Below are 25,924 nucleotides of genomic sequence, written 5' to 3'. Positions count from 1 at the left end.
AGCTCCCAAAAGCAACAGCTCTGAGCATCATGAACTTATTGCCGTTACATAGGCCCGATCTCAACCAACTGTCTGTGTATCATATCGTATAAAGGGCCAATATGGACACAAACACTTTTTTTAAAAAAAATCTTGGTCGCCTTTCAGGACAGAAGGTCTCCCAGGGTGGCTCACAGCAATAAAATACATAAAACACTTGACATTGCATGCTTGTCTTAGTTGTAGTTGTTGTTTTACTGTTAACAACCATTGTGGGGGTTACAAGTCTTTGGAATTGCAGGGAGGGTTTTTTTGCTCTTTCTTCCCCCTATTGCAGTCCCTATAAAACCTCCCTCCACAACTGGCATTAGCCACTGCAGTGGGGGAAAGCTACCACTGGCACTACTGGGAGCTTTCCATTTTCAGCGTGTTAACTTTTTCAACATACATAACCATAAGTTCAAATATCATCAGTACAGAGCAACTGATCATACACATGAAAATTGTAGGAGGAAAGACAGATTACAGAATGGAGTACAGGACTACAACAATTTATCGCAACAGATCTTTCCACAAACTCCCATGAATGAATGGAAGAACTGGGCCCAGTTTATCTTGTACTGCATATTCAATGAATGGAAAGAAGACAGTATAAAAGTTACCTGCTAATGCTGCACATTGGGGGCTTTCCCTGCCCTTGGATTAATAGCAGCCTAAGGGGGGGATTTTAATGGGGACCACAATGGAGTAAAAAGGGTTAAACCCTCCTTGCAATTCCAGAGAAAGTTGTACCTCCACAATTTCTGTTAACAGTAAGAAGCCAGAAAAATTTCAAGCGATATGCTTAGCATTGTGTCTACACTGGTCCCAGATCACTGGCTAGCAACCATTCAGTTGTCTTCAGTGGTCTTTGAATAGCTACCCACAGTGCCCCACGTCTTGGTTGAGTATGTACCCATCCCTCCAATATCAAGATTTTGGTTTTATTGTTTTAAGTTGTTGTGCACTGCCTTGATGGCTTGATGCTTTGACGGCCTTCAGCAAATAAGGTGGTATTTAAATAAATTTCAAACTAGTTTTGGTTGCTTTTATTTTATTTGAGTGCTGTACACAAAATCTTATGAAACAAAGTTCTCCTGACGTCAGGTGCTCCTAGTGTTCACTGTACAGGCCAGCCTATGTCCACTCATTCAGGCTTGAGTAAGTCTTTTTGGTGTGGGCTCTAGTGCCAGCACTAGAAATTTACAATTAGAACAGAGTACTTAAAAACCCAAATAACCCCAAACAAAAAAACAGAACAGAATTTGTGTATTTAAATTCAGTATCATAGTTTGAAACGGCCACAGTACTCTAGCTGCATCCAGCTTTCATGGTGAAGACCAACACCCCCTCCAGAACTCCACACGGCAGGCCCAGAGCAGGTTCCAAGTGCTGCAGTAGCTTGTGAAGGCAGAAGGGATCACCTGCAAAATAAAAGCAAGTCAGGAATCGAAAGGAAGCAGGTTCACATCAGTGGCTGACTCCATCCTGCAGAACCCCAGCTGCTCTAGAGTACTGCCAGTGAACAACCACCTCAATGCACCATTATCAGATACATGTCACCACCAGTATCAGAAACAGGTATTTCACAATTATCCTTGCATAATAAGCAGTACACAAATTGCTGGCCACCCATCATTGCTCTATCTCCCATTCTCACTTTTGCAAAGTAGCTTGTAACGGAGCCCTGATTTGCAAGGGACTGTGCACGCATAGAACGCGTACCATGCAAGGTAGTTAAATAGGAAGCAGTTGAGCAAGAACTGTCTCATCACTTTCCCCTGCCTACTTCAGGCAGGGCTCCCTGCCAGATCCACATCGCACGGCTGCTATTTAGCAACCAAGGTTCCTCCCTCTCAGCTAAGTAGTAGAAGGAAACCTGCCTAGGAGGAAACACAATTTAGATCAAGTCTCCTGGAAGAGCACCACTATTTAAAAATTTATACACCACTGTTTCAGCCTAAAGGTCCTTAAGGTAGTTCAGATACCAAGATATACAACCTCTTGGCTGTGCCTGAAATCTAGCAAGGAGCTTTCAGGCAAGGATAGGGGCTGCAGCTCAGTGGTACAGCACATGCACTGAGTATGGACGGTCCCAGATTCAATCGCCAGGTAGGGCTAGGAAAGATTCCTGTCAGAAATTCCGGAGAGCTACTGCCAATCAGTATAGACTAGGTGTAGGCAACTTGTTGCCCTCCAGATGTTTAGCCTATAACTCCCATCAGCCCTAGCCAGCATTGCCAATGGTGAGGGTTGAAAGGAATTGTGATCCTCCAGATGTTTTGGCCTACAAGTTGCCCACCCCTGGTGTAGATAATACTGAGCTACATGGACCAGTTGACAGGTAGTATGGCCAGTATGAACTAGCTTCTCATATTCTCAAGCTGAGGAGGAAGTAGAGCTCCAGCTGAAAATAAGTATTGGAAGAACAGGAAAGGAGTGGGCGTTCTAGAAATGCAAATGTCCTCCTGCCCACAAGCATGGCGCAGCCCCCCCCCCCATTTGTAAAAGAGCAGCAAGTCCCCATGCAGAGGCATCCATCACTGGATATCCACTTGGGTATGTTATGGCGATATAAGAAGTGACTGCACAAAACATCCTCCACTCAACCGAAGAGGGAAAATCAGTGTCAACTAGTGGGAAAAGGGCAGGCACCTGCTTGGGGAACACCCCCCTCCCAATATCCTATCATGCTCATGGGGGTGAAAAGAATCAAACCTGCAGCCATCGACTTCCAGCCATATCTACCATGTTAAACTCTTCCAAGTATTTTTCCTCCATGTGGTACACTCCCACCCTCCAATATACCTGCTCTCCGCTTACGCCCAATACTTACTCCATCTTGACATCTAAGTGGTTCACTGTGTCTTTGTCCACATAGCGACAGAAGAGAAACAAGAGGTTGCTGGGGAGGTGAAGCGGCTCCACCATGGAGGCCTTGGGCACTTGAGACAGCTCCCTAGCGACAAGGAGTACTGAATCCACCCTAGGAAAAGGGATGAAGATGCAACAATAAGCAGCCTGGTATCTACTGGGCCAAGTAATGCCGGACTGCCATGCTCACAGATGCAACCTTACCATTTTTCAAAGTCTCCATGGTGGGGCTTCAAGGGCATGCCAGAAGAGAGACATCTCTCACCATGGCTCAACAGGAGGTATAGGAGTGAGATGGCAAACTTGGGGGTGAGAGGGACAGGAGAGAAAAAGAAAGTAAGAAACATTAATAAGGGAACAGCAGCACCAAGACTCAAGATCAGGCTGGAAGTGGGAAAGTCTGAACTATACCAATACTGTGTGGCACATCCCAGACAAGAAGTTCCCTTCCACCCCCAATCTGATCTGGATTCTTAGCTGTGCCACAAAATGCTGTCAGATATCCCAGTAAGAAACTTGGAAAGTTTCCAACATACCTTGTTCCCAAATACCATAGCAAGTGATTGCTTGACTGACTCCGGTTGCAGTCTGGTTAGCTCCTGTAGGATGTGAATCATCTCACTGAAGGTCAACTGCTCGATGACATCACTAAGGGGATTGTAGAGAATGGGCAGCATCTACCAAGCCCACAGGACACAGAAGAGGTAAGGCGAAGGGATAAAGTTAAATCAAGCTCTCTTGCCTTTCATGCTAGATTACTAAAGCTCATTTATGGAACAGGGATACTGTAGAATACAAACAAACAATCCTTATACATAGGACTTTTCAGAGTTATAGGTCTTCATCTCTACACACTAAACTTCTAGGACAGAAGAGGGCAAATTTCCAAAGGTTGAAGTGGGTGGAGGGGTCACACTGCTCCACCTGGAAGTGGGAAAAACGTTGTCATGTTCTCAAGAGCTTATTTGAAAATGTATCTGTTTGCTTTGGCTTTCCTCCAGCCATGACTTATCTTTGCACCAACCTCATTATACTATTCTGTATTTCTGTGTGGTCTTCTTGCTTTATTTTTGTTTTCTATTCCTTTGTAAACCATGTTGGGATTGTTTCAAAGGAGATGCAGTATATAATTACTGCTAATAAATAAATGAGTGGCTATTTTCCTTCCAAAATAGTCCCTTTTTGCCACCACGCCACTGCCAAATTTCAGCAGCAAGTCACCTATTTTTCCTTCTAAAATTGTTTTTTTTTCTCCTGCTGCCATGATGCTGAATTTTGGCAGCAGGGCAGTGGAGACCACAAAACCAACTGGGGCAGACACATGCAGCTTGTGGGCCACATGTTGCCCACCCCTGCTCTAAGAGAAAGCCACATTTCCACTTTTAGGACAGGACAGACCTGGTGAAGTATCTAACGAAAGACCATCAAGCATGAGTCTATTGATTGCTCTCTGAAGGCTTTTTCAGTCTAGCTCTCAGCTTAACAGGATTCAAGCAACATTTTTTCAACTGACTCAGGAAGGACACATTTCAGCAACACATTTCCTTAACATGGTGAAACTATTACAAATCCCTATACTCGGGGTTGTGCGTGTGCAGCAATCCCACGGGAGTACAGAATGTGGTACTGTCTGCAAAGTTTCCATTTCTAAGAACCTCAGCTTCAATTAAAGGTATGCCAGATCCGGCTGCAAGAGGGTATGGTTGCGAAGCGTGGGCAATGCCTCCCACGGTCTCTGAAGGCAGAACGGTAGCTGAGTAAGTTTTCCAGTGGGTGGGTGGGTGGAATCTTCAATGCCCTCCCCTCCTCATGATTCACAGAGTCAGAGTAATAGAAATGGCAGACTCAAGTTATGCAATGTATGTAAATGTGCAAATTGTGCTGAAAACACAAGCACCCCATGTGCACCCCAAAAGCCAAGTTATCATGGAAACCTCATATCAAGGCATGCCCAGAGCAGTGGCGGGGCTTTGCCTTTTGCCAATTGTTTGAGAAGTCAGCTATGAAGGACAAATACCTCATCCAGCATGTCCTTCCTAATAAGTAGAGGTAGGTGTTGCGCAATGGTGACAAGGACCTGCTTGGCCCGCTCCTGCGACAGGTGTGGCAACAGACGGGCCACCAGCCTCTTCCCCTTCCCCACCAGCAGGATCTGCAGGAAGTCGTCTTCTGTCTCCCTGGAAGAGAAGACCAACTGGTCCATACACATCTCAGTGTCAAAGCAGCATAGGTGTTTAGAAGGAAAGAGGCCAAACACATTCAAGGCATGGAAGGCACACAGGCATGCTCAACCTACTGCTGCCTGGACTTCAGACTGCATCTATCACCTGGAATAGTTTCAGAGAACCAAACATCTTTTGAGTCTTCCACTAGAGGGTGGTAGGACAGGTTGGACCCAAGGAGGAAGGTTGGCAGGCTCCGGATTAAATTCCAAGAGCATCTCTACACCAGCCTAAAATCCCGCATTTAAAATGGGGCTTTCTCCTTCTGTTTTAAAAGCAGAATCATGACGGACTCACTTTACGCATGCTTCCTCTCTGCCCTTCGCCCCCTCCTTTTCCCCCTTATCTGACTCTTCCATATGTGTTATTATACAGCCGCTAGATGGTGCTGTGGTCTAGCTCCTCTTGAGGTTTTTCCTTTTTCACAGGGAACTCAAGCAGAACTCAAGCGCTGTAATTTGATAGCTCATTATCTCTGATCTTTAAAAAAACAGAATAAAGGTCATTTAGTGCGGGAGACGCCCTAGAGGTTGATGACGTCATCTAAAGGACCCGCAGACTTCAGAGAGTAACCAATCTCAATAGCAGGATACAAGCTCCATGTGAAGAAGCCCCAAGTAGGCAGGTAGGCTGACGGACATCTGTGGCTCAGCAGGCAAGTCTCGTTGCCCACCCCCAATTTACCATCACTGCCACAAATATCCCCCAGACTCACTCACCTTTCACTGTTATGCTCTTCAATTCGCAGAGTGTGACAGATGCACTCCACCTCATGGGCAAGCTTCTCACAGAAGTGGGGATGTTGCTCTTCCGGTGCTAGATCCAGCTTCCGCTGAGTGTCCTCCATATCAAGTAGCCACAGGTACATCTGTCTCGGGATCACATAGAGAAGTTTAGTCAAGGGCTGTGGCTCTACAAGGCCGCATTTTAGCCCACCATACTTGTTTGCTGTATAGCCTGACTACCTTCCCAGAAACCGACCTCTTGTGGTTTCTCCAGTTTTCTTCCATCCTCAATTTGTTTCAGGGTAGAGGCAAGGCAACAGACAGCATTTTCATACCTCCAGACTCAAGGATTTATGGAGAAATCAATGGGCAAAATCCAGCGTTAAATCCTACTTAGAGTGAACCCACTGAAATGAATAGGGCTTAAGTTAATCATGACTAACTTAAGTTCCATTTATTTCAATAGGTCTACTCTAAGTAGAATTTGTTGGATTTTGCCTCATGTCTCTACTTTCTACGTTCTCCCAATCTTGTCTAGGGCCAACAGTGCCACAAAAGCTCAAGTGCGACAGCAGCTTTCTATTGACCATGCTGTCTGGGAATGATGACTGTTGCAGTCCAACACATCTGGAAGGCTCAGGTTGGGGAAGGCAGAACCCCCAGTTCTCCAGACACTGGCCAAATCCATATTAAGAACTTGGCAATAGTACTAAGGACTTCACATTGTGGAACATCTGCTCAGTTTTTTTATGCATGCGCACGTGCATACATGCCCCACACCCCAAGTTATAGTGTGGCACTGATTTTTTATTTTTACTTTTATTAGGGCCACTAGAGGGGCAGACAGAAGTTCAGAACCACATCCAACCCACCTATCGTCCAGGTAGTTTTCTAGAGTGAAGAGCAACCATGGACTCATTAGCCAATTAGCCCCAGACCCAAGGCAAAAAGATCAAGATTGGGAGGTCTGTCATATTGCTGAAGAGGTCAAATTAAACTCTGAAGAAGAGTTTCTAGGCATCATCTACAGCCCAGCCCTACATTCCTCATGGCACTATTTGTGCAGGATACCACACAACAAGAATCTGCACCGATAGTACTCGATGATCAAAATAGCTACTGAGCCCAATTTAAGGACTTGCTTTCATAGAATCATAGGATTGGGAGGGGCCTACAAGACCATTGAGTCCAACCCCCTGCTCAGTGCAGGAAGCCTGATTCCCAGGCAGTCTCCCATCCAAGTACTAACCAGGGCTGACCCTGCTTAGGTGACAAGATCAGGCGCATCCAGCCCTTTGCAGCATGTAAAGTTCTTAATGGTTTGGGACCCAGGCACTCAACGGAGCACCTCTTCCGTTACCAGCCAACTAGGTCCCTTCAATATGCAGGAGATGCCCTGCTCACTGTTCCCACACCCCATAAATGAGGTGAGGAGGGTGGGGATGTGAGACAGCAGCAGCCCCCACCCTGTTTGTGGAACTCCCTCTCAGGGAAGGTGCGATTAGCCCCACTGTGGATACATTTAAACTTAAGTTAAAGGCCTTTTTATTTACAAACATATTTGGTTCCTGACTTTTAGTTTTGGTGTTATTAGGTTAGGTTATTATACTTGTATTTTAAATTGTTTTATTGTGATAGTAAGATTTTATTGTTATTTACTGGTAGTTTTACTCATCTTATAAGCTGTTCTGAGGTCCTTTTGGAGGAAGGGTGAGGTGTAAGATTAAAGGAAAAAAAGAGCTTCATGCTATTAAACCCTTCTATTGCTTGACTGGGGGCAGGGCACTAAAGAGAGAAAGACAAACACTGCATCTGCCCTCGCTCATTCAAGAGAACAACACAAGGAACAGCAGCGACAGCCAGCAACTCACCTTCTCAATCTGATATAGCACTTGTAGTCGCTGATTCCCCACAGCCTTCAAAGACAAAAGGGTGGAAATAAAAGTTTAAATTCACAACAAGCAGAAAGACCATCAGCTTAGTATCCCTGGATGTTAGTTTCCAGTATTTAGAAGCATAAAATCAAGAAGTTAGACTTCTACAGATCTATTACGGGTGGGGTGAATAAGAAGAACTTGATAGGATACATTGTCCACCCACACAGTACATTCACAATCGAGTATATATTACACATACACCAGAGAAGATATGAAGCTTATTCTTGGGTATGCCTGGAGAACAGAACTGGTACATACCTGCTCCAGTGGGATGTGGTGCACAGCATCAATAGCCCTGCGGGGACTGTAGCAAGTGGACACTGCCACCTGGCCCAAGGAGCCCGGAATCCGCACCACTGGAAGAGGAAGCCATTTTCAGGATGCATCCAGCAGCTCTATCCCTAGGAAGAACCCCCTTCCTGCAGGATGCTTACCAGATTCATAGGTCTCCACTTTCTGGATATACGGTGTGACTAGCTTGGGGACTTCAGGTTTGGACACTCCAAGAAGCCCTTTCTCTGCTTGCTTATGCTCCAGCTTATGATAATACTCCTGGGGGCAGGATAGGACAGCTCACTGCTGAAGGCAGGGCAAGCATATAGCACATCTATTATTGCCTTATCTAGTGCTCAGAGCCTTTCTATACGTGGCTTTTATTACAAGCTTGTGACTGGCCACTCAGGGAAGTTTGTGGGTCATGACATCGTCAACCTCCAGAGAGTCTCCTGGGCTTTTTGAGCTTAATCGCGTTGAAAAAAGAACATAAAATAAAATGTAACCCAAATATCAGCAGCCACTAGATGGCGCTGTTTCAATAAACACTATAGAGCATGCTGGGAAGGGAAGTTTTCAATTCCCAATCATGCGCTCATTGTCTAATGAGCCCATCCTGATCCCGTGAAGAAAATGGAAGCAAAAGCTGCTGGATTTTTCCTTAATGGTGACTGAGAGCATCTCTACATGGCCCCAAGCCTGCCACAGCTATCAGGCCATCTCCAACAACTTCAGATGGCAGTTCTCCAAGAGCTATCCTGCCCAGACAGTGATCAATGCATGCCTCATGGCCACCACTGTCAGTTTTCCTGGGCAACCTGACAGGGCCCAAGGCAGCCTTCCCCAACCTGGTGTCCTCCAGATGTTTTGAACTTCAACTCCCCATCAGCTCCAACCAGCAGGGTTAATGATCAGGGATGCTGGGGGTTGTGGTCCAAAACATTGGGAGGGCACCAGGTTGGGAAAGGCTAGTCTAAAGGGGGGTTGAGGACATGTCATGGGAACGTATGCCCCCACACATTACTCCAAGAACCAGACTGCAGTTGCAAGGTGTTGGTTTGGGTCAGTTCTGTCACTCGTGACTGCCACACCAAGTCCCCCTCCCTCAGATTTTTCCAGGACTACCTACTTCAAAGGAATTCTTACCTTTCCCTACACTCACCTGGTAGTAATAGTCATCCCGGTGGGGATTTTCACTCTGCAGCTGCAACATTTGCACCTTTATCACCCAGTCTTTTTCCACCAACGTCATGAGTGCGGCATAGGGATCTGTCTCTGGAGGCTGGGGTTCCATACAGCGAATTCTTCGAGATAAGCAGGGACGTTGCTCAAGCACATTCCTTAGCCAATCTACTGCTTCCACTGGTCCAAGACACCAACCTCACACATGGCTACAGACTTGGGGGTGGTATGTATTCATTTTTGGGTAACAAGCTGGGGTACACTGAACTGCTTCAAATATGTTCCCCTCCATACTTGGGTAACAGGACTGTACTTGAATACCATCAACAGTTCAGAAGGTCTGCTAACCTAAATTTTATTTTAAGGCCTTAATATAAATTTGGTGCTTTAATCCACCATACAGCAATACTGTGATGTAAAGATCCGAAACCATCTATTCATGTATCCTAGCCATATGCATATCCAGTTGGCATCACCTTTCCATCTGCCCCCCCCCCCCACTTACCTCCTTTCTTGCCCACGCCGTCTTTGAGTCAGGATCCGTTGATGCAGAGGGTGCAGTTGTGTCATGGCACTGGGTAAGCTATGAAGAAAAACTGGGTAAAAAACTGGGTAAGCTATTTGTAAAAAGCTGGTTTAAAACTGCTTTTACTGGGTAAAAAACTGGGTAAACTATGAAGAAACAAGAGAATAAAATGAGGCACTGGGGCCAAACTCCTAAGACTTCCAGAGAAAGGAGGGCTATGTTAAAGGCATAGCATGCAGCAGACCTTCTGTTTTTTACTCAGAGGTAAGCATGTGGGGCCCTGTTCCAGATCATTAGCACTGTACACAGGTTGGGGAGATATAAGAACATAAGAAGAGCCATGCTGGATCAGACCAAGGGTCCATCTAGTCCAGCATTCTGTTCACACAGTGGCCAACCAGCTGTCTACCAGGAACCCACAAGCAGGACATGAGTGCAAGAGCACTCTCCCACCCATGTTCCCCAGCAACTGGTGTATATAAGCATACTACCTTTGTTACTGGTGGTCGCACATAGCCATCAGGACTAGTAGCCATTGGTAGCCTTCTTCTCCAGGTATTTATCTAACCTCTTTTAAAGCCATCCAAATTGGTGGCCATCAACTACTTCTTGTGGAAGTGAATTCCATAGTTTAACTCTGTGCTGTGTAAGTACTTCCTTTTATCTTTCCTGAATCTCCCACCAGTCAGCTTCATGGAATGACCCTGGGTTCTAGTATTAGGAGACAGGGAGAAAAATGTTTCCCTATCCACATTCTCCACACCACGCTTAATTTTGTACAACTCTATCATATCTCCCCCTACCCATTTTTCCCCAAGCTAAACAAGCCCAGTTGTTGTAATCTTCCATCATACAGGAGTTGCTCCAGCCCCTTGATCATTTTAGTTGCCCTTTTCTGCACCTTTCCTCTCCAGCTACTTGTTCCCCTTGCCAGCCACTTGCTTTACACGCTGGGGCTGAAAAAGTTTCAACTGGCACCAACTGAGGCTTTCCCCCTCTGATTTTAGCCCCTGCTGGGGGCGGAGGAAAGGGGAAACAAGTTTGAGAAAACACGTGGCTGGGAGGGGAGGCTTAAACCTCCTCTACCCACACATGGTGGTCCCGGTTTGGATCAGGTCCTCACATGCTTATTTGTGAGTGAAAAACAAAGAGGGTCAGCAACATACTACATACTTAATGTATCATATAGGTTGATCCCGAGTAGATTGATCCTGAGTAGGTAACACAGGACTGAGGAAAAAAAGAACAGTTGAGCAGGTATGTTGAGGTTTATGGCACAGCAGAAGTAGACCATATTTCACCTCACAGTGGCCTTTTTGCAGATACACACAAAAAAAGCTTTTCTGCCAACAACTTCAAATAGCATTGAAAGAGAGCAGCCAGCCAAAAGAGCTTGAAGATCAGCACTGCCAGACAGAACTACAGCTATGTTCAGAGCAGGGAAATGGGTATGTGGACACTTCAGAACATGGACATTCCAGCAAGATATGTTGAACAGTGAAGCATACACATGGATGTGGTCTCCCCCGCTCAATAGATGCTGATGGGTCGGAACTCTGTGCAAATGGGGAAACAGAAGAATAGCATTGTGCCAAAAAATCTAGTTTGCACTCCAAGAGAACCAGTGATTCTAATGGAAATTCTTTTCAGTGGCTCTGCAGAGCGCTTGCCTGGGAGATATAGTTGGCACCACTAGCATGTGGCATACCAAGGATCCATGGGGAAACTGAGAAGTTCCTGTGGCAAGAGCTCTGCAAGCTAGTCAAAGAATAGGCCAGCCAGCAGGGCCAGCCCAAGACATTTTGCAGCCTGAGGCAAAGGACAAGATGGCACTCCCTCCCATTCCATATACAAAAGCTGACTGGACTGGCAGATGAATACACTTCAACACTAATAACGGGCAACGTTCTCCACTGAACGTGGAGGCAGGAGGCTAACTTAGGGGGCACAGAGTAGGCTGCATGGCACATGGTTCTCTCCTTGAACACCTTGCTGCTGCTTCCTACCATCTGCTGCCGGAGGTGACTGCTTCACCCTGTCTAATAGTAGGGCCGGCATTGCCAGCCACAGCTATAATCCTACCCCCTAAACTGCAGTTGGATCAAGACAAGATTGCCTTACCAAGTCTGTTCCCAGTACCTTAACAGGCTGCACCTCTGGTCACTGTCCAATGCAAGCTGATCCCTCCCATCCCTTCTGTACCTGAACTTCTTCTGGCTGCTGGTTGATGGACTGAAGGGTGAAGAGTCAGGAGTGTGAGTCAAAGGCCACGTTGGGCTATTGACATTTGAGAACAAGGATTTAAACGGAGGTGGAGAAGCATAGCTTGAAGTCTGAACAGAGAAAGAAAGAGAAAACAGAAGATTAGTTTACCCATCATCCCCAGGCATTAAGTTCTTAATCAGATCCTCTGGAGGGCAGGGGGAAATCAGAGTGATACCAGAGAATATCTACCAGTTCAGCTTCTCTCTAAAGCTCTTTGGAAAGGAACTAGACTAAAGGCCACAAGAATTTACTAGCAGAAGGTAACATATTTTCTCTCCTACTTACAAGCTGAAGACAGCCTGTACCATCTTTGCACCTTCTCCAATGCAGGCTGATGAAGGATCCTCTTCCTTAGACAGTCACATAAGAGATGAGCATGCCCACATTTTAGAAGCTTTGAATGAGGGTGGTTGCTTTTTTTTTAGTCAGCAATCGTAAGCACATATTCTCTCTCTAGCACAGGCAAGCACTTTCTCAGTGGTTCACAGTGTCAGAGTCCCCTTATCGTTGATCAAATGATCCAACCAGGAAATATTTTTTTAGGAAGATGCCACAGATGCTTCACTGACACAGCTTCTCACAGTCTCAAGAGGCAAGTATAATCCATACAGCCACCTGGGGGCAGCCTAACCCTCCAGTTGCCAATTTTCCCTCTGTGTTCTGAGGCAGAGGAATTATCTTACTTGATATGACTCCCTGCAAAAGGCATAGGTTGCCTGGATTTCTAAGGTCTCCTCAGTTTAAACTTGGTCAGCTCCATGCTTTAAGGCAAAAATCAATCAGTCAATATGTGAAGACAGATCTCCTAGCAGATTCAGGTTGCTCCACAGTCCCAGGTATAGCATATGGTTGCCCTGAGTGGCCACAATTCAAGTTATGTGATGTCGGCTTCATTTTGAAACCCCTTGATGCGATTTGAAGCAAATGAACGTCTGGAGCCTGGCAGTGTAGAAAGGCTAAGGAATGGTGCATTTTACTGGATGAAAATACTATCTGAAATCCTGTAGCTTGGGCTGCGTAAAACTCAATTTTATTTTAAAAGGAAATCTAAACAGAAAAAAGGATATGTGGAACCCTATGAGTAAAGGGACAAACTACACATTACACAGTGAGTTACCTGATTAAGGCCAAACACACGGCGTGTTCTGTGGGGTGGACTGAATGGGTAAGGCGATCTTACAGAGCCAGGCATCATGGGAGACTGCTAAGAGGCAGGAGAGGATAGTTAAGTAGTTGCAGAGATTACAGAAGCACAGCCATCCACCCCACCAAAGCATTAATGTGCATACAGCAACTGTATGGCAGAGTATAGAAGTGTCATTCCAGAATGGGTAAGCTCAGGTAACTGCTTCACCATCCTAGCAGAAGCAATGAGGGACTAGCCTTGTCTAGTACTGAGCAAAGGCAGCAAGACCTACAGCACAAGGAAAAATGAAGTTGGTGTGGGGGGGTGAGTTTACCTGCCGCGTGAACCGCTGAGAAGGCTTGAGGGTTCTCCCACGAAAAGCTGGACGGTCAAGAGCAGAGGAATCTAGATAGCTTGACTGCACTGGCAAGGTCAGGAAATCTAGGTCGACACGGGACATGGAAGCCCTTTCCAATGCCTGAGGCAGAACAGGCAAATCATAGTCAATATTTAATATGATTCTACTCATGGATGTTATGGTAGAATAGTGAACAAAGAAATTCCTCTTTTTGGTACATTTCTCGTTTGCACTCTGTTTATGATCCGAAGCCAGTCTATTGCCTTCCAGGTCAAATTTAAGTGACACCATTTCAGCCAGGAGAGCAGAGGGGATGTCTCCTCATAGGTAAAGCATCTTGGCTTTTGTCATTCTGGAGTGCCTACTTAATAGAGAACACTTATGTCTTAAATGGCAGATCCCAGCCTAAAAAAAGTTAGAAAATAATTTACTAGAAGCTTCCAAGGAAGAGAGGAGGGGTCAAGGTTAAGAGTTAAAGAACAGCTAGAAATACTTTGAGATGGGCATGGTCAGACAGAAGGACAGAACCGGAGACAAACTACAATTGATTCAGGGGTGGAGTGGGGGGAGGGGAAAAAGAGGCCTTTATCACCTCAAACCTTAATCCACGGGGATAACCTAAAGAAAGTGACTTATAACTAAAGGTAAAGATGGCTGCTCTGCATGATCTGACAGCAAGTTTAGTTTAGGAGAAGAGAACGCATTTAAACATCTTTAATTATATCTTTTAACTACTAGAAAAGAAAGTAACAAGGGTGAGAAACAGGAGCATTAGGAGGAATAACATCTAGGAAACAGTGTACCCAATTGATAATACAATAATACAGATGTGGGAGAAGTTGGAAAGGAGCTACTGAAGGAACCATTTCTGAAGCAACCGCCCCAGGACACTCAAAGATAGGCAGCTCTTGTCTAGCTAGTTAGGCAGATGTCCAATATCCTCTGCTTCCCCCTTTCTGGACCCCATTGCAGTTATGTTCCAGGCTTTCTACAATACTAGCACTGCAGATTATTTATTAAGAGTACTTCTATACCACTTTTACTCAAAGACTTTCATGAATTGTCTATATTTTCCCCAACTTGAGCTCTCACTTGGAACAGAAAAAAGCCAACAAATATTAAGACCTTAATCTCTGAACAGCAAAGGCTCAAACACTTGAATAGCTTCAAGCACTTCTGGGTACTTTCAGGTTACATCAGATCCAGCCCTAGCGGGATCTGTGGTAAAGGCAGGGCATGAAGTCGTATCATTCTCTTATCAGGGCAGAAAAATGTTGCAAACTGAGCTTTACCTCCATCATAGATAGCGACGGGACTCTTCTCAGAGAAGAATTCCACATACCAGATTTTGATGCTGTCTGAAAGCGATTGAAGAGGCACATCCAAAAAAGTTAAGGATAGGAAATGCAAAGTTAGAAAGACAAGAAAACAGGCAAATGACTACCATGAACTGGAACAGTTAAATCCTCCAGTCCTAATCCCAATCTATTAGAGGGACTGTAGTAGTGTAGCAGCCATAGAATGTACTCTGGACCAGTTCCAGTATTACTTCCCTGACATGCTTACTGCAAATGAATGGCTACAGGAGTTTCTTCATAAAATAGGAATTTGAGTTGCCACAGATAGCTTCACAGAACTGTACAGGAAGCTGAGACACAAAAAGAAGGCAGACAGAATGGGGTTGGGGGCTGCTTTAGTATGCATGCTTTAAAGTCATGCAACTGGACAACTGTGGAGTAATCTGTCGTTTGCTCCCAGTCTCCTGTGATAAGTAGCCATTTCATAAAGAATCCTTAAGCCATTGTAGGCATGGCTGATATTGACTAAGGCGAAAATATTAGCTACAGCTTGCCTAGTCTTTAAACTCCATACTAAACTGCATCCTACCCCAACTGCAGCAAGTCCCACAGAAAAATAGGCTCCTGGGTAAAGCAACCCTTCCCCTTCATTTTAAGCCATTCATTACTTTTAACTAAGAAGTTGTCCTTGATTTTTGCATGTCTCCTCTACTTTCTTTCCACATTGTTCTTGAGGGCATCTAAGAAATAAGCTGCTGTACTGCAATAACCACTTTAAGACAATGCATTTTCTTCCTTCGTCTCTCTGCTGGATCAGCACGTTTTCTGTTAAGCTTTGGACTAAGACCCTAATCTTCATTCCCAGATGAGGTCAATATGGATTTCTCATATTCAGCCTGTATTACCCTTGTCTCTGATTTCCCTAAGTTTTTTATGCCCCTACTGTCAGGACAGGAAGGCCTGGCATGCTATGGTCCATGGGGTCACGAAGAGTTGGACACGACTGAACAACAACAACAACAACTGTCATTAGAGTGTAAGGGTTATTTGGCACCACCTGTCTTTTTGCTTTGCACACTAATGATACAGCAAGTCTTTATGTTGTTAATATAAGCATATTGGAAGCAGGGAAGCAATCTTACCAAGTAATCAGTAGGGTAATCTGTAAGATTGTTAGCAACTCTACTGTCAAGGATAGCAGAATCCTCTCTCTATAAAGCAAACACAAATAGAGCTTTAAAAGCAACCATTTGCAAAGCTGCATGGATACAGAAGTGCCACCAAAGCATGGAAAAAGAGCTCCAAAAACAGAAAAATACTCCCCTGAAATCCTTTCATGCACCCAAGATTCAAGGACATTCCAACAGCGGGAGCAGAACACCAGTCATTTTCCAAATGACATTATCTATAGCAGTTTAGCAAGGTTACACAGATAATTTGCCATTAGCAGTTCCATCATGGAACTTGCTCTCAGACAACTTAACAGGTCTCACATGCTCCCCATCCCACATCAGGGACTCCATGACATATGATTCGACTTCCTTTGCCCTTTTCCTCCGCAGCCCAGCTACTTCCCCATTCTGGCATTGACTGGGATAACAGAATCAATGTAAGAGACAGGCAGGCCTGATTAAGGGCACACCTGGACTTGCACTCTATCTTACCTCCAATGTTGGCTGGCTACGCACAGCTCTCATGACTGCTGGATCTCCCAGGTCATTTGGCTCTTCCACTTCCTCACTTGTACTATCCTCCTCCTGTTCAGCCATGGCCACTTCCTCCTCCATGGCATCAGTGTGAAGACTTCCATTATCTGAAACATCTTCTAGCATGGGCTCTACCTCGGCAGCTTCAGACTGCTCGTCTTCCACAGCTTTGGATTTCTCCTGTTCCCTAGCAGCAGCTATCACTGACTCCTCAAGTTTACCCACAGGAACTTTCTCTGGATCAGTCACCAGGGCTTTTGCCCCATTCTCTTCCAGATAAGCTTTAGAGGAAGGAAAACAAGGTTCCGGATCAGTGGCAGAACCAGGGATTTAGAACTGAGGGTTCTAAACAAACATTCTTCCTTCCACCGTGGCTCAACCACAAAGGCAGCAAGCTCTCAGATACCTAAAAATCTCACACTGTGGAAGAGACACACCCTGATGAAGATGCTGAGCTCAACTGTCCTATTTCCCCAATTCCCTCTGCTTCTCACAACCATGCTAGTGCATTTTAGGACTTTGTGGATGGTTATCAGGTTACTGGGGACAAAGAAGAACAAATGACTAAACGAGTTCAAGTTGCACGGCTGGTCTGGAACACCCCCATTTGTATCCCTGAATCTGCCATATTTGATCATTTCCAGAGAGGACACTGTCCTGCACGATTTCAGTTCTGTAATTTTTTCCTCTTCCCTCCCCATCTCTTTTCCTTTGGGTGTTGTGTCTTTTTTTGATTGTAACCCTGCAGGCAGGGAATGTCTTGTTTACTGATTGATTGCTCCAGGAGCCTATTTTGGTTGAGGAGTGGGGTAAAACTACTTTAAATAATAGAGCCTTCTCCATAGGGGCCTCCACTATTATCTTTGAAGAACAGCCATAGCCAAACATTGCTGATGTATGAAAACATGCCTAGACAGAAAATCAAAAACAAGTGCCTTCAGCACTGTTCAAGGAGTAGGTTTGTGACAGGATTTAAAGTTTTTAAGATCCCAAAATATTGGTCATTTTTTGTTGGAACACACTGTTTTATTGTAAGCCACTGCTATTTTCTTTTAAAAGGACTATAGGATAATTATTTCAGATAATTATTTACCGGCTGAAGTGAATGTCAAGTTAACGTAAAGATCAATTTCATCCTCATCAGCTGTTTTGTCAGCCAGAGATTCTTCATCCATCATAAAGTAATCCTCCAGAATCTGGTTGAAGAAACAAGGAGATGGGACTCATCCTGCTGTCAACTTCTCTTGGGAGTGAATGCAGAACTGTGTCAAAACCTCTTTCAAAACAAAAAGTACACAGCACCCAACCTAAAGCCAATACACGAGGATCCTAACTCACCTGTACTCTTCCTCAAGTGCCTGGCCTCCCTTGGCAACAAGTCACCTGTTAAACCTCGAGTCACATATTTATCAGTCTCAAAGAGAACCACCTAGCCCGCCCCAACATTCAGGGGGCCCACTGATATGGGAAGGGGGCACACAAAACTGTTAAAAGCACTGTAGCTTGAAATGTGATATTGTAATAGACCACTTGAAATAAACACATGATCTTCCCTTGTCTCCGCCCCCACCAGTTTTCCTGTGTCTTGTTTTACGATTGCAAGCCCCTTGAAGCAGGAGCTGTCAAACTTGTTATTTGTACCTCACTCATCATGTTCATGGGTAATGCTATATGAAAAATAGCAAGTGCACCCTTGTTTTACTTTATCAGTGTCTCATATGTCGTCACAATACCCATCGTATTATGTCTTCTATTCCCCCCACCCCCGGGGTGAACTCCAGTTTGGGTTTCTTGTTTCTTACAGCTCCTTAGGGTGCAATCCTATGCATGTTTAGAGAGAGAAAAAGTCCTACAACTCCCAGCATGGTTGGCTGGGGCATGCTGAGAGTTGTAGGACTTTTTCCTCTGTCTAAACGTACATAGGATTACATCCATAGCCCCCCCTTTTTAATTCCCCCCCCGCCAGTTCCCTACAAAACTCTAAACTTTTCTACATGAGGCTGTTAATTTGCTGTATCTCCTTTTGATTTTGTCTCAGAATTGAGATCCAAGTACTACACAAGGAGTGTTTGCTTTCCTGCTTTTCCGCTACATAACTGCTACGATACTTGTGTAGCACAAATACACAAGTGGAAGTAGTGCTTTCTTTCACTTTCTTTAAATGCCACTGCATCTTCCTTGCTCTAAAAAAACCCCTCACTGAAAGTGCTGTTCAAAAACAGAAGTAAAACTGGAGGGTCTTAACATTGTCTAAAGAACCTGTAAACACCCATGAGTAGAGTGTGATGAGTGCACAATAAACACCTTGTGTCGAAAGTCTGCCTGTGCCAGTTCTGGTCATCCATTTGAGATAACTAGGCTCACATATGTCAGTTTACCCAGCTCCTGTTTCAGTTGCCCCAGTGGGGTTGTAGTCCACATTTTGGGATATTCTGAGCTGTAACTATTTATAAACCTGTTAGCTGTTAGGACCAAGTTGCCTGGGAACACACACACATATATCCCCAAACCACAGTCTATCCAACCACATTTAAGACATTTTTTTTTTAAATTTCATTTCTATACTGCCCAATAGCCAAAGCTCTCTGGGCGGTTCACAAAAATTAAAACCACAAAGCGCAGCATAAAATATGAAAGGTTAAAAGCCACAATACAACAATACAACCAGAATAAAACCTAGCAGCAATGCAGATATTTGCTGCTTTAATCTATCAAAGGGCTTTCTTACATGAGACATTTATCATGTGCTCATCATTCCCTACTCAGTTGTTCACAGGTTCTTTAGACATCATCATATCCCTCCAGTTTTGCTTCTGTGTCTACCCAGCATTTTTGGCAAGTTTTTTTAGAGCAGAGAAAATGTGGCATTTAATTGTGAAAGCTAAAGAAAGCGTGATTTCCTCTTGTTTATTTGTGCTATTCCACTATAGTGCAGTGCTACCTTTGGCTTTTCTACACAAGGCACTCTTCATTCTCTACTAAGTTGTTATGGGGTTTTTTAGAGAACGTTGTGACCCTTCAGTTTTGCTTCTGTATCTAACCAGCATTTTCAGCCAGTTTTTTCAGAGCAGGGAAAATACAGTATTTAATTGTAAAACCAAAACTTTTTTTACTTGTGTATTTGCACTATTCTGATACACCACACTGCCACCTAGGGGTTATGTAGCAGAATAGCAGGAAAGGAAATACTTATGCGGTGCTGGAAATCTCAATTCTGCAATGAAACTGAAACTAGATACAGCCGATTAACAGCCTCGTGTAGCAAAGTTCAGGGTTTCATTGCAGGCAGGGATCAAACTACTTCTGTGGAGCACAGAAACATGCCCCACCCAAAAATACACAGATGAGCACACATTATCACATGTAGACCTCTTAAAGGGCCTACCCCCATCCAGGGAAATGGAGCCGATTGGAGCAGGCTCATCCAGTGTATGGGCTCTAGCTGCAAATGCGAGAAGGGAATAGAGTTTGAGGTGGGGGATGCATAGAAAAAGAGGGATAATATCCTGAGAAGACGGAAGGACCATGCCTAGAACCAATGCCAAACATTACTGGGCACTTGGGGTAGTATGCAATGTTAGTCCTACACAGAGTAGACTCACTGAAATGAGTAAGACTGAAAGTCACAAGAAACTTAAATCCCATTCATTTCATTGGATCTACTCTTACGTGGTGTGGTGTAGTGGCTAGAGTGTTGGACTGGGAGCCCAGCGATCTGGGTTCTAGTCCCCACTCAGCCATGGAAGCTCACTGGGTGACTTTGGGCCAGTCACAGACTCTCAGCCCAACCTACCTCACAGAGTCGTTGTGAGGATAAAATGGAGAGGAGGAGGATCACGTAAGCCGCCTTGGGTTCCTTGCAACAGGAAAAAAGGCGGGATATAAATGCAATAAAAAAAAAAAATGAGATTCTACCCTTGGTTCCACAGGAGCAATCTGCAGCTCGATCCTTTTACTCAGGAGCAAGTTCCACCACGGAATCCACTGACACTTACGCCCAGGGAGGCGTGCACAAAATTGCACCTGTGCGCGCTTACCCTTAGGACGACACCTCCATCCCCGCTCAACTCGGGGCCACAAAAAAAAATGACACAGCGTGCTCCCCCCGGCCGCTTTTTATTACTTTTGAAGAAAATCAGCCCAGCCCCGAATGTGCTTCTCCTCCGAATTGGGCTTTCCGCGGCTGCTTCGGCCTCTAAACCAGCGAAAGCGCCGGCGGTTAAGCACGCTTATTGTTCGGCCCTCAACAGAACTTTCTCTTTAGTAAATACGCAGGGAGGATGGAGCTACTCGAGTACCGCCTGCCTCGCCTCGGAGAGGGGACTGTCATCTCAGAAGAAGCGGCACAACGCTTCCCGACCGCGCCTCTGCCCCCCGCGCCAATGCCGGCCTCCCCTGAAGCGAGCGCCGCCGCCTCGGGCCTACTGCCAGCCCCACCCGCTGAGGCGACGGGGTGGAGCGCGCGAAACGGCCGGCGCCGTCCCCGGTCGCCTCACTCACCACGTCCTCCTCCGCCGCCGCCGCCGCCATGGCCGCTTCACCCCCCTCCGCCATTGCGCGCGCGCCTCCCTCACAGCATCGGCCCCTTCTACCGTGCTCGCCTCTTATGAAGGGGCACGTTTGGGGGCGGGGTAGCGATGGCCGCCGGGGCTTATTTAAAAATATACTGCCATTGCTGCTGTTACCGGAGATTTAGAGGACCCCTTTATTATTGCTACAATTTCCGGAGGGGGAGCCACGTCCGTATAGCAACAACAACAACAACAACAGAGTCTTGCGACGGCCTTAAAGGCTACAAACGCATTTATTATGGCATAATAAGCTTTCACCAGCTACTGTCCGCTTCATCAGAAGCATGAAGCGTTATCCTGAGGTGTATAAAACAAAGGCTGCACTGTTGGCCATAAGAAAAAAATCCAAAATCCATATGTTGTTGTTCAGTCGTTCAGTCGCGTCCGACTCTTCGTGACCCCATGGACCATCGCACGCCAGGCCTTCCTAGCCTAATAAAGGACTCGATGGCCTTGTAGGCCCCTTCCAACCCTATTCTATGATTCCCGTCCTGCGCTCTCTCCCGGAGCGTGCTCAAGTCCATATTCATTGCATCGGTGATGCTATCTAGCCATCTCATCCAGATAGTGACCTTCATTAGGCTATCACAAAAAAGATCACAAAAAACGGGCAAGTTTTCCAGGAATGCCCAGTACATCTCAGTGCAGGGCTGAGTGCCACCCCTGTCCAATGCCTAATACATCCTGGAATGTTTTATGGTTGTTTGCTTTTGAGATTGTTTGTTTGAAGTTGTTTTAGATATATGTTTCTTTTCTGTATCTTGTCTGTTCATGTTTTTTATGTAAATGGTTTTACATATCTGTGTATTGTATTTTTAATGTTTTTATGTTTTTAAACCGCCCAGAGAGCTCTGGCTATGGGGCAGTATAGATGTGGTGATGGTGATGATGTTATGGTACGCTTGCCTGGGAGACAGGCAGCAGTGGGAATGGGCAGCTCACAGCCAGGCACTGAGAAGAGATGTGCTGGGTGATGCAGCTGCGGCAGCAACTGCCGAGGCAGGGTTGTGCTTGGGAGGCTGGAGGGCTCTTCTCCAGGACACCAGCCCTAGGTCCAGAATACACAAGGCAAACGACAGCCGTATGTCTGGCTGGCAGTAATCATGCCAGAGGCAAAGAGAGGAAACTCCAGCGACTCGAACCCACAATGCAAGCTCCACAGAGACACCACCCATCTCCTCAGCCACACACAGCATTAGTTGGAAGATGGAAACATCCTCAAGGCATTTGTTGTCCACCAGTCTCAAGACCCAGTCGTATATACCAGGACCACATTCGTTGCAGAAGGGGCCCTAATCTGCTGGAACCGACCAGGTTTCATATGCAGGTTCTAGGTTCAAATCCAGAGTATGACCTCCAGTTGGGAAAGGCTGGGAGGTGTCTCCCCCGCATGGGCATACCTGAAAGTATAGCACCTGAGCTGATCGGGGAAGTGTTACATGGGCCCCCACGTGACCAATCCCCATGCCTCTTGTTTTGCCTCCTGTTTGTTGGTGTCCCTCCTCTCCTCCTCAAACTGGCTACTTCATACACCATGACAGTAGTACTTATCCCACGAATGCTGGGACAGGATTGCTCCTGCTGCCTTATACTCCACAGAGCCAGAGTGGGCAAAGAGGGGAGAGGCTCCTGGGCCTTGCAACTTGGGAGCAACAAACTCATGCCCCACCCTGCTTAGAGTACCATCCTGCAGAGCGACTGAACTACATTGAGGGAAGGGGACCTTTATCCACCACCCCACTAGCAAACAAAAGAAACTACACATGTGGCAAAGTTGTAGCCTTTACTGGACAGTATCAGGGATGGAGTAAGTTCTGAAAGTAAGAACATAAGAAGAGTCATGTTGGTTTAGACTAAAGGCCTATCTAGTCCAGCATTCTGTTTTCACAGTGGCCAAGGCCAACCAGATGCCAATGGGAAACCCACTAGCAGGATATATGTGCAGTAGCACCCTCTCACTCTTGTTCCCCAATAACTGGTATTCGGAGGCCTCTGATACTGGAAGTAATATATAGCCATCATAACTAGTAGCCATTAATAGCTTTATCTTTTATGAATTTGTCTAATCCCCTTTTAAAGATATCCAAGCTGGTGGCCATTACTACATCTTGCTGTAGGAAATTCCATAGTTTATGCACTGCCGGAAGAAGTACTTCCTTTTATCTGGCCCGAATCTTCCACCATTTAGCTTCACTGGATTAGCTCGGGTTCTAGTATTATGACAGATGATCTACTTTCTCCACACAATGCAAAATTTTATATACCTCTATTATGTCCCCCCCCCATTCATTTTTTTCCCTAAGCTAAAAAGTCCCAAATGTTGTAATCTTTCCTCATTGGGAAGTTGTTCCAGACCCTTGATAATTTCCCCCTAGAAAATCTGTCGCGCTAACAAACTTTATTGGTGTTGTGCTAGCGGTAGCTTATGCTAGTGCAACTTAATTTATGTTAGAGGTAGTGCCAAATAGGATATTGCCCAATACTTCTTATTTAACCCCCTTTCCTTCCCACCCAAACTATATTTTTCCTCACTACCAGGTCAAACAATTCATGAACCATGCCTGTGTTGAATGTGTACCTCATGTTTTTCATACCCTTGACCTTTGGCTCTCGTAGGAGTCTCTGTGGTCTTTGAATAATGGCCACCCCACCACACAACTGGTAAATATCAAAGTATGAGGTATTTATTTATTACATTTATATCCCGCCTTTTTTCCTCTTTAAGGAACTCAAGGCGGTGTACATAATCCTCCTCCTTTCTATTTTAGCCTCACAACAACAACCCTCCGAGGTAGGTTGGGCTGAGAGTCTGTGACTTGCCCAAAGTCACCCAGTGAGCTTCCATGGCCGAGTGGGGACTAGAACCCAGATCTCCCGACTCCTAGTCCAACACTCTAGCCACTACACCACACTGGCTTTCAATTTAAATTAATTTATTTAAATTTGAAGCCTATTACCCAAGTCAAATGAGCACACAGCACAGAATATCTCCAAAGGACTTGTAAATCTCTGAAGTGTCCCATAAACTCTCTGGGTCGTTTTGAATTGTATTAATTGTATTCTTGCACTCTTGTGTTGCTTGCTTCATGCCTTCCCTGTGCAGCTGGTACAGAACGCAGCAGCTCGCCTAATTAAAGGCAGCCGCCGGCGAGATCACATCACTCCAGTGCTGAAGGGGTTGCATTGGTTACCAATTGTTTTCCGGGCCAAATTCAAGGTGTTGGTTTTGACCTTTAAACCCTATATGGTTCTGGCCCAGCCTATCTTAAGGAGTGCCTTCAGCAACACCAGACAGGCCGCTTAACAAGGTCAGCCTTGGATGGCCTTCTCTCTGTCCCATCAGCCAGGACAGCTAGACTGGTGGGGATGAGGGAGAGGGCCTTTTCTGTGGTGGCCCCCACTCTGTGGAACTCCCTCCCAAGGGAACTCCCCCATGCCCCCTCTTTAATGAGCTTCTGCTGTGCATTAAAAACGTGATTGTTCAGGCAGGCATTTGGGGTCAGTTAGGGTATTTTAGAAAATGTTTTTACTGTAGAATTTTATTGTTTTAAGCTGTTTTATTATATACTTTGTACATCGCCCAGAGTGGCTGGGTGACCAGGCAGATGGGCGATTAATAAATTTAATAAATACATAAATATAAATTGGGAATTGAAAGGAATGCAACTTCGTGGGTGGAGAAGTGGGCAATGCTGAAAGCTTTTGGGTTGAGGGGAATTCTTGATCGAATGTACACAGAGGGTAAAATTGTTATGGAGCAAGAAGTAGATAGCAGCCTAGTTTTGCTTACTTAACTATAACCATACTTCCTGTTTCTCTATCTGCAGATTGGCTCCAAAATGTATTTTGAATGAAGGAGACACTCTGGTCCCAAGACAGTATTTTTATTTTTTATTTAATTTATATCCCACCTTTTTCCTCTTGCAAGGGACCTAAGGCAGCTTACATAGTCCTCCTCTTCATTTTATCCTCACAACAACCCTGTGAGGTAGGTTAGGCTGAGAGTCACTGATTGGCCCAAAGTCACCCAGTGAGCTTCATGGCCAAGTAGGGGCTAGAACCCAGATGCTTTCCTTTTCTTCATGCCTGGGCATTGCTCACTTCAGATTATCAATCTAATCCTGTATGAAAAGCTAGTGTGCCTAGGACTACGGTCCTACAGACCTGGGAGTCAGTCCCATTGATTTATCATGTTTGATTTATAAATACAGCAGCCAACTGCCTTTACTACAAACTGAACCAAAGAGCAAGAGCAAACTTCACCAAAACAAGCTGGTGCTGTAATTGTTCATTTTTAAAACGTTTTGCCCAATTCACTGTTAAAAAATCCTCAGTCTTTTGCAGTTTTGAGCATTTCTAATAGCAAAGTGGGCAAGATGTTTTAAAACCGAGCAATACACCAGCTTATTGTTTTGGTGAAATTTGCTCTTGGGTTTAGTTTGCAGTGAAATCAGTTACTTGCTCCAAGTCATTTACAGTTTTGTGATTCATTTACTGATAGAGGCACGTATGGCAATTAGTTACATATGGAAGAGAGTTCACCCACCCAGTCAACGATTGGTGTATAAGGGTTTGGGTTATGGCCTTTATGATAAAACTAACTAATTCCTACACTGTTTTGAAGATTTTCCCCTGCAGTTAATTCTTTTGTTTCTGATGTTTTAAAGTTTTTAAATTACTATTTTTTAAGTTTTAAAATTGTTTTGAAGTTTTCATTGTATGTAAGTCACCTTGGAGGCCCTATTTGTGTTGAAAGGCAACTCATACATTTATGTATACAGTGATGTATATACATTTGGAAGGAAATTTTGTTCCAGAAAGGGTCATTCTTGCATAAGTTTAA

At 45.1% G+C, this 25,924-nt stretch overlaps 1 protein-coding gene across 18 annotated transcripts; it reads right to left on the bottom strand.

Annotated features, from left to right (window-relative positions):
* Window positions 1-1,055: 1,055 nt before the first annotated feature.
* PATL2 (PAT1 homolog 2) lies at window positions 1,056-21,090 on the bottom strand. 18 transcript variants are annotated; one of them, XM_084816984.1, is made up of 20 exons: window positions 20,548-21,090; window positions 20,304-20,366; window positions 17,604-17,706; window positions 16,469-16,791; window positions 15,947-16,015; window positions 14,799-14,864; window positions 13,483-13,626; window positions 13,140-13,223; window positions 11,960-12,090; window positions 9,737-9,814; window positions 9,212-9,353; window positions 8,211-8,328; window positions 8,035-8,132; window positions 7,711-7,755; window positions 5,834-5,982; window positions 4,910-5,069; window positions 3,429-3,569; window positions 3,097-3,194; window positions 2,855-3,004; window positions 1,056-1,442 (listed from the first exon to the last, which is right to left on the bottom strand). In XM_084816984.1, exons 3-20 carry the CDS (start codon window positions 17,686-17,688, stop codon window positions 1,439-1,441), a joined length of 2,085 nt encoding a protein of 694 aa, XP_084673110.1. In that variant the 5' UTR covers window positions 17,689-17,706; window positions 20,304-20,366; window positions 20,548-21,090; the 3' UTR covers window positions 1,056-1,438. The 18 variants fall into 18 exon arrangements, 16 of the variants coding, with proteins under 16 accessions (XP_084673110.1, XP_084673103.1, XP_084673109.1 ...); XR_014785334.1 differs by lacking the exon at window positions 20,304-20,366 and having other exon boundaries at window positions 4,910-5,086; window positions 13,140-13,226; window positions 21,011-21,090; XR_014785335.1 differs by lacking the exon at window positions 20,304-20,366 and having other exon boundaries at window positions 4,910-5,086; window positions 21,011-21,090.
* Between the last annotated feature and the right edge of the window lie 4,834 nt (window positions 21,091-25,924).

This window comes from Heloderma suspectum, chromosome 11 (assembly GCF_057233095.1).
Source record: "Heloderma suspectum isolate Gila_16-S chromosome 11, 16-S_ref, whole genome shotgun sequence".
Classification (NCBI taxonomy): domain Eukaryota; kingdom Metazoa; phylum Chordata; class Lepidosauria; order Squamata; family Helodermatidae; genus Heloderma; species Heloderma suspectum.
Note: the sequence above shows the minus strand (reverse complement) of the source record. Positions and strands in the feature narration are given on the sequence as shown.

Coding starts and splice junctions, on each gene's coding strand:
- PATL2 (XM_084816974.1), bottom strand. CDS start 21,064: ATGGCGGAGGGGGGTGAAGCGGCCATGGCGGCGGCGGCGGCGGAGGAG. Junction 16,792..17,603: donor CTTGACATTCACTTCAGCCG/GTAAATAATTAT, acceptor CTTCCTCTAAAG/CTTATCTGGAAGAGAATGGG. Junction 7,756..8,034: donor ACCACATCCCACTGGAGCAG/GTATGTACCAGT, acceptor TTGTCTTTGAAG/GCTGTGGGGAATCAGCGACT.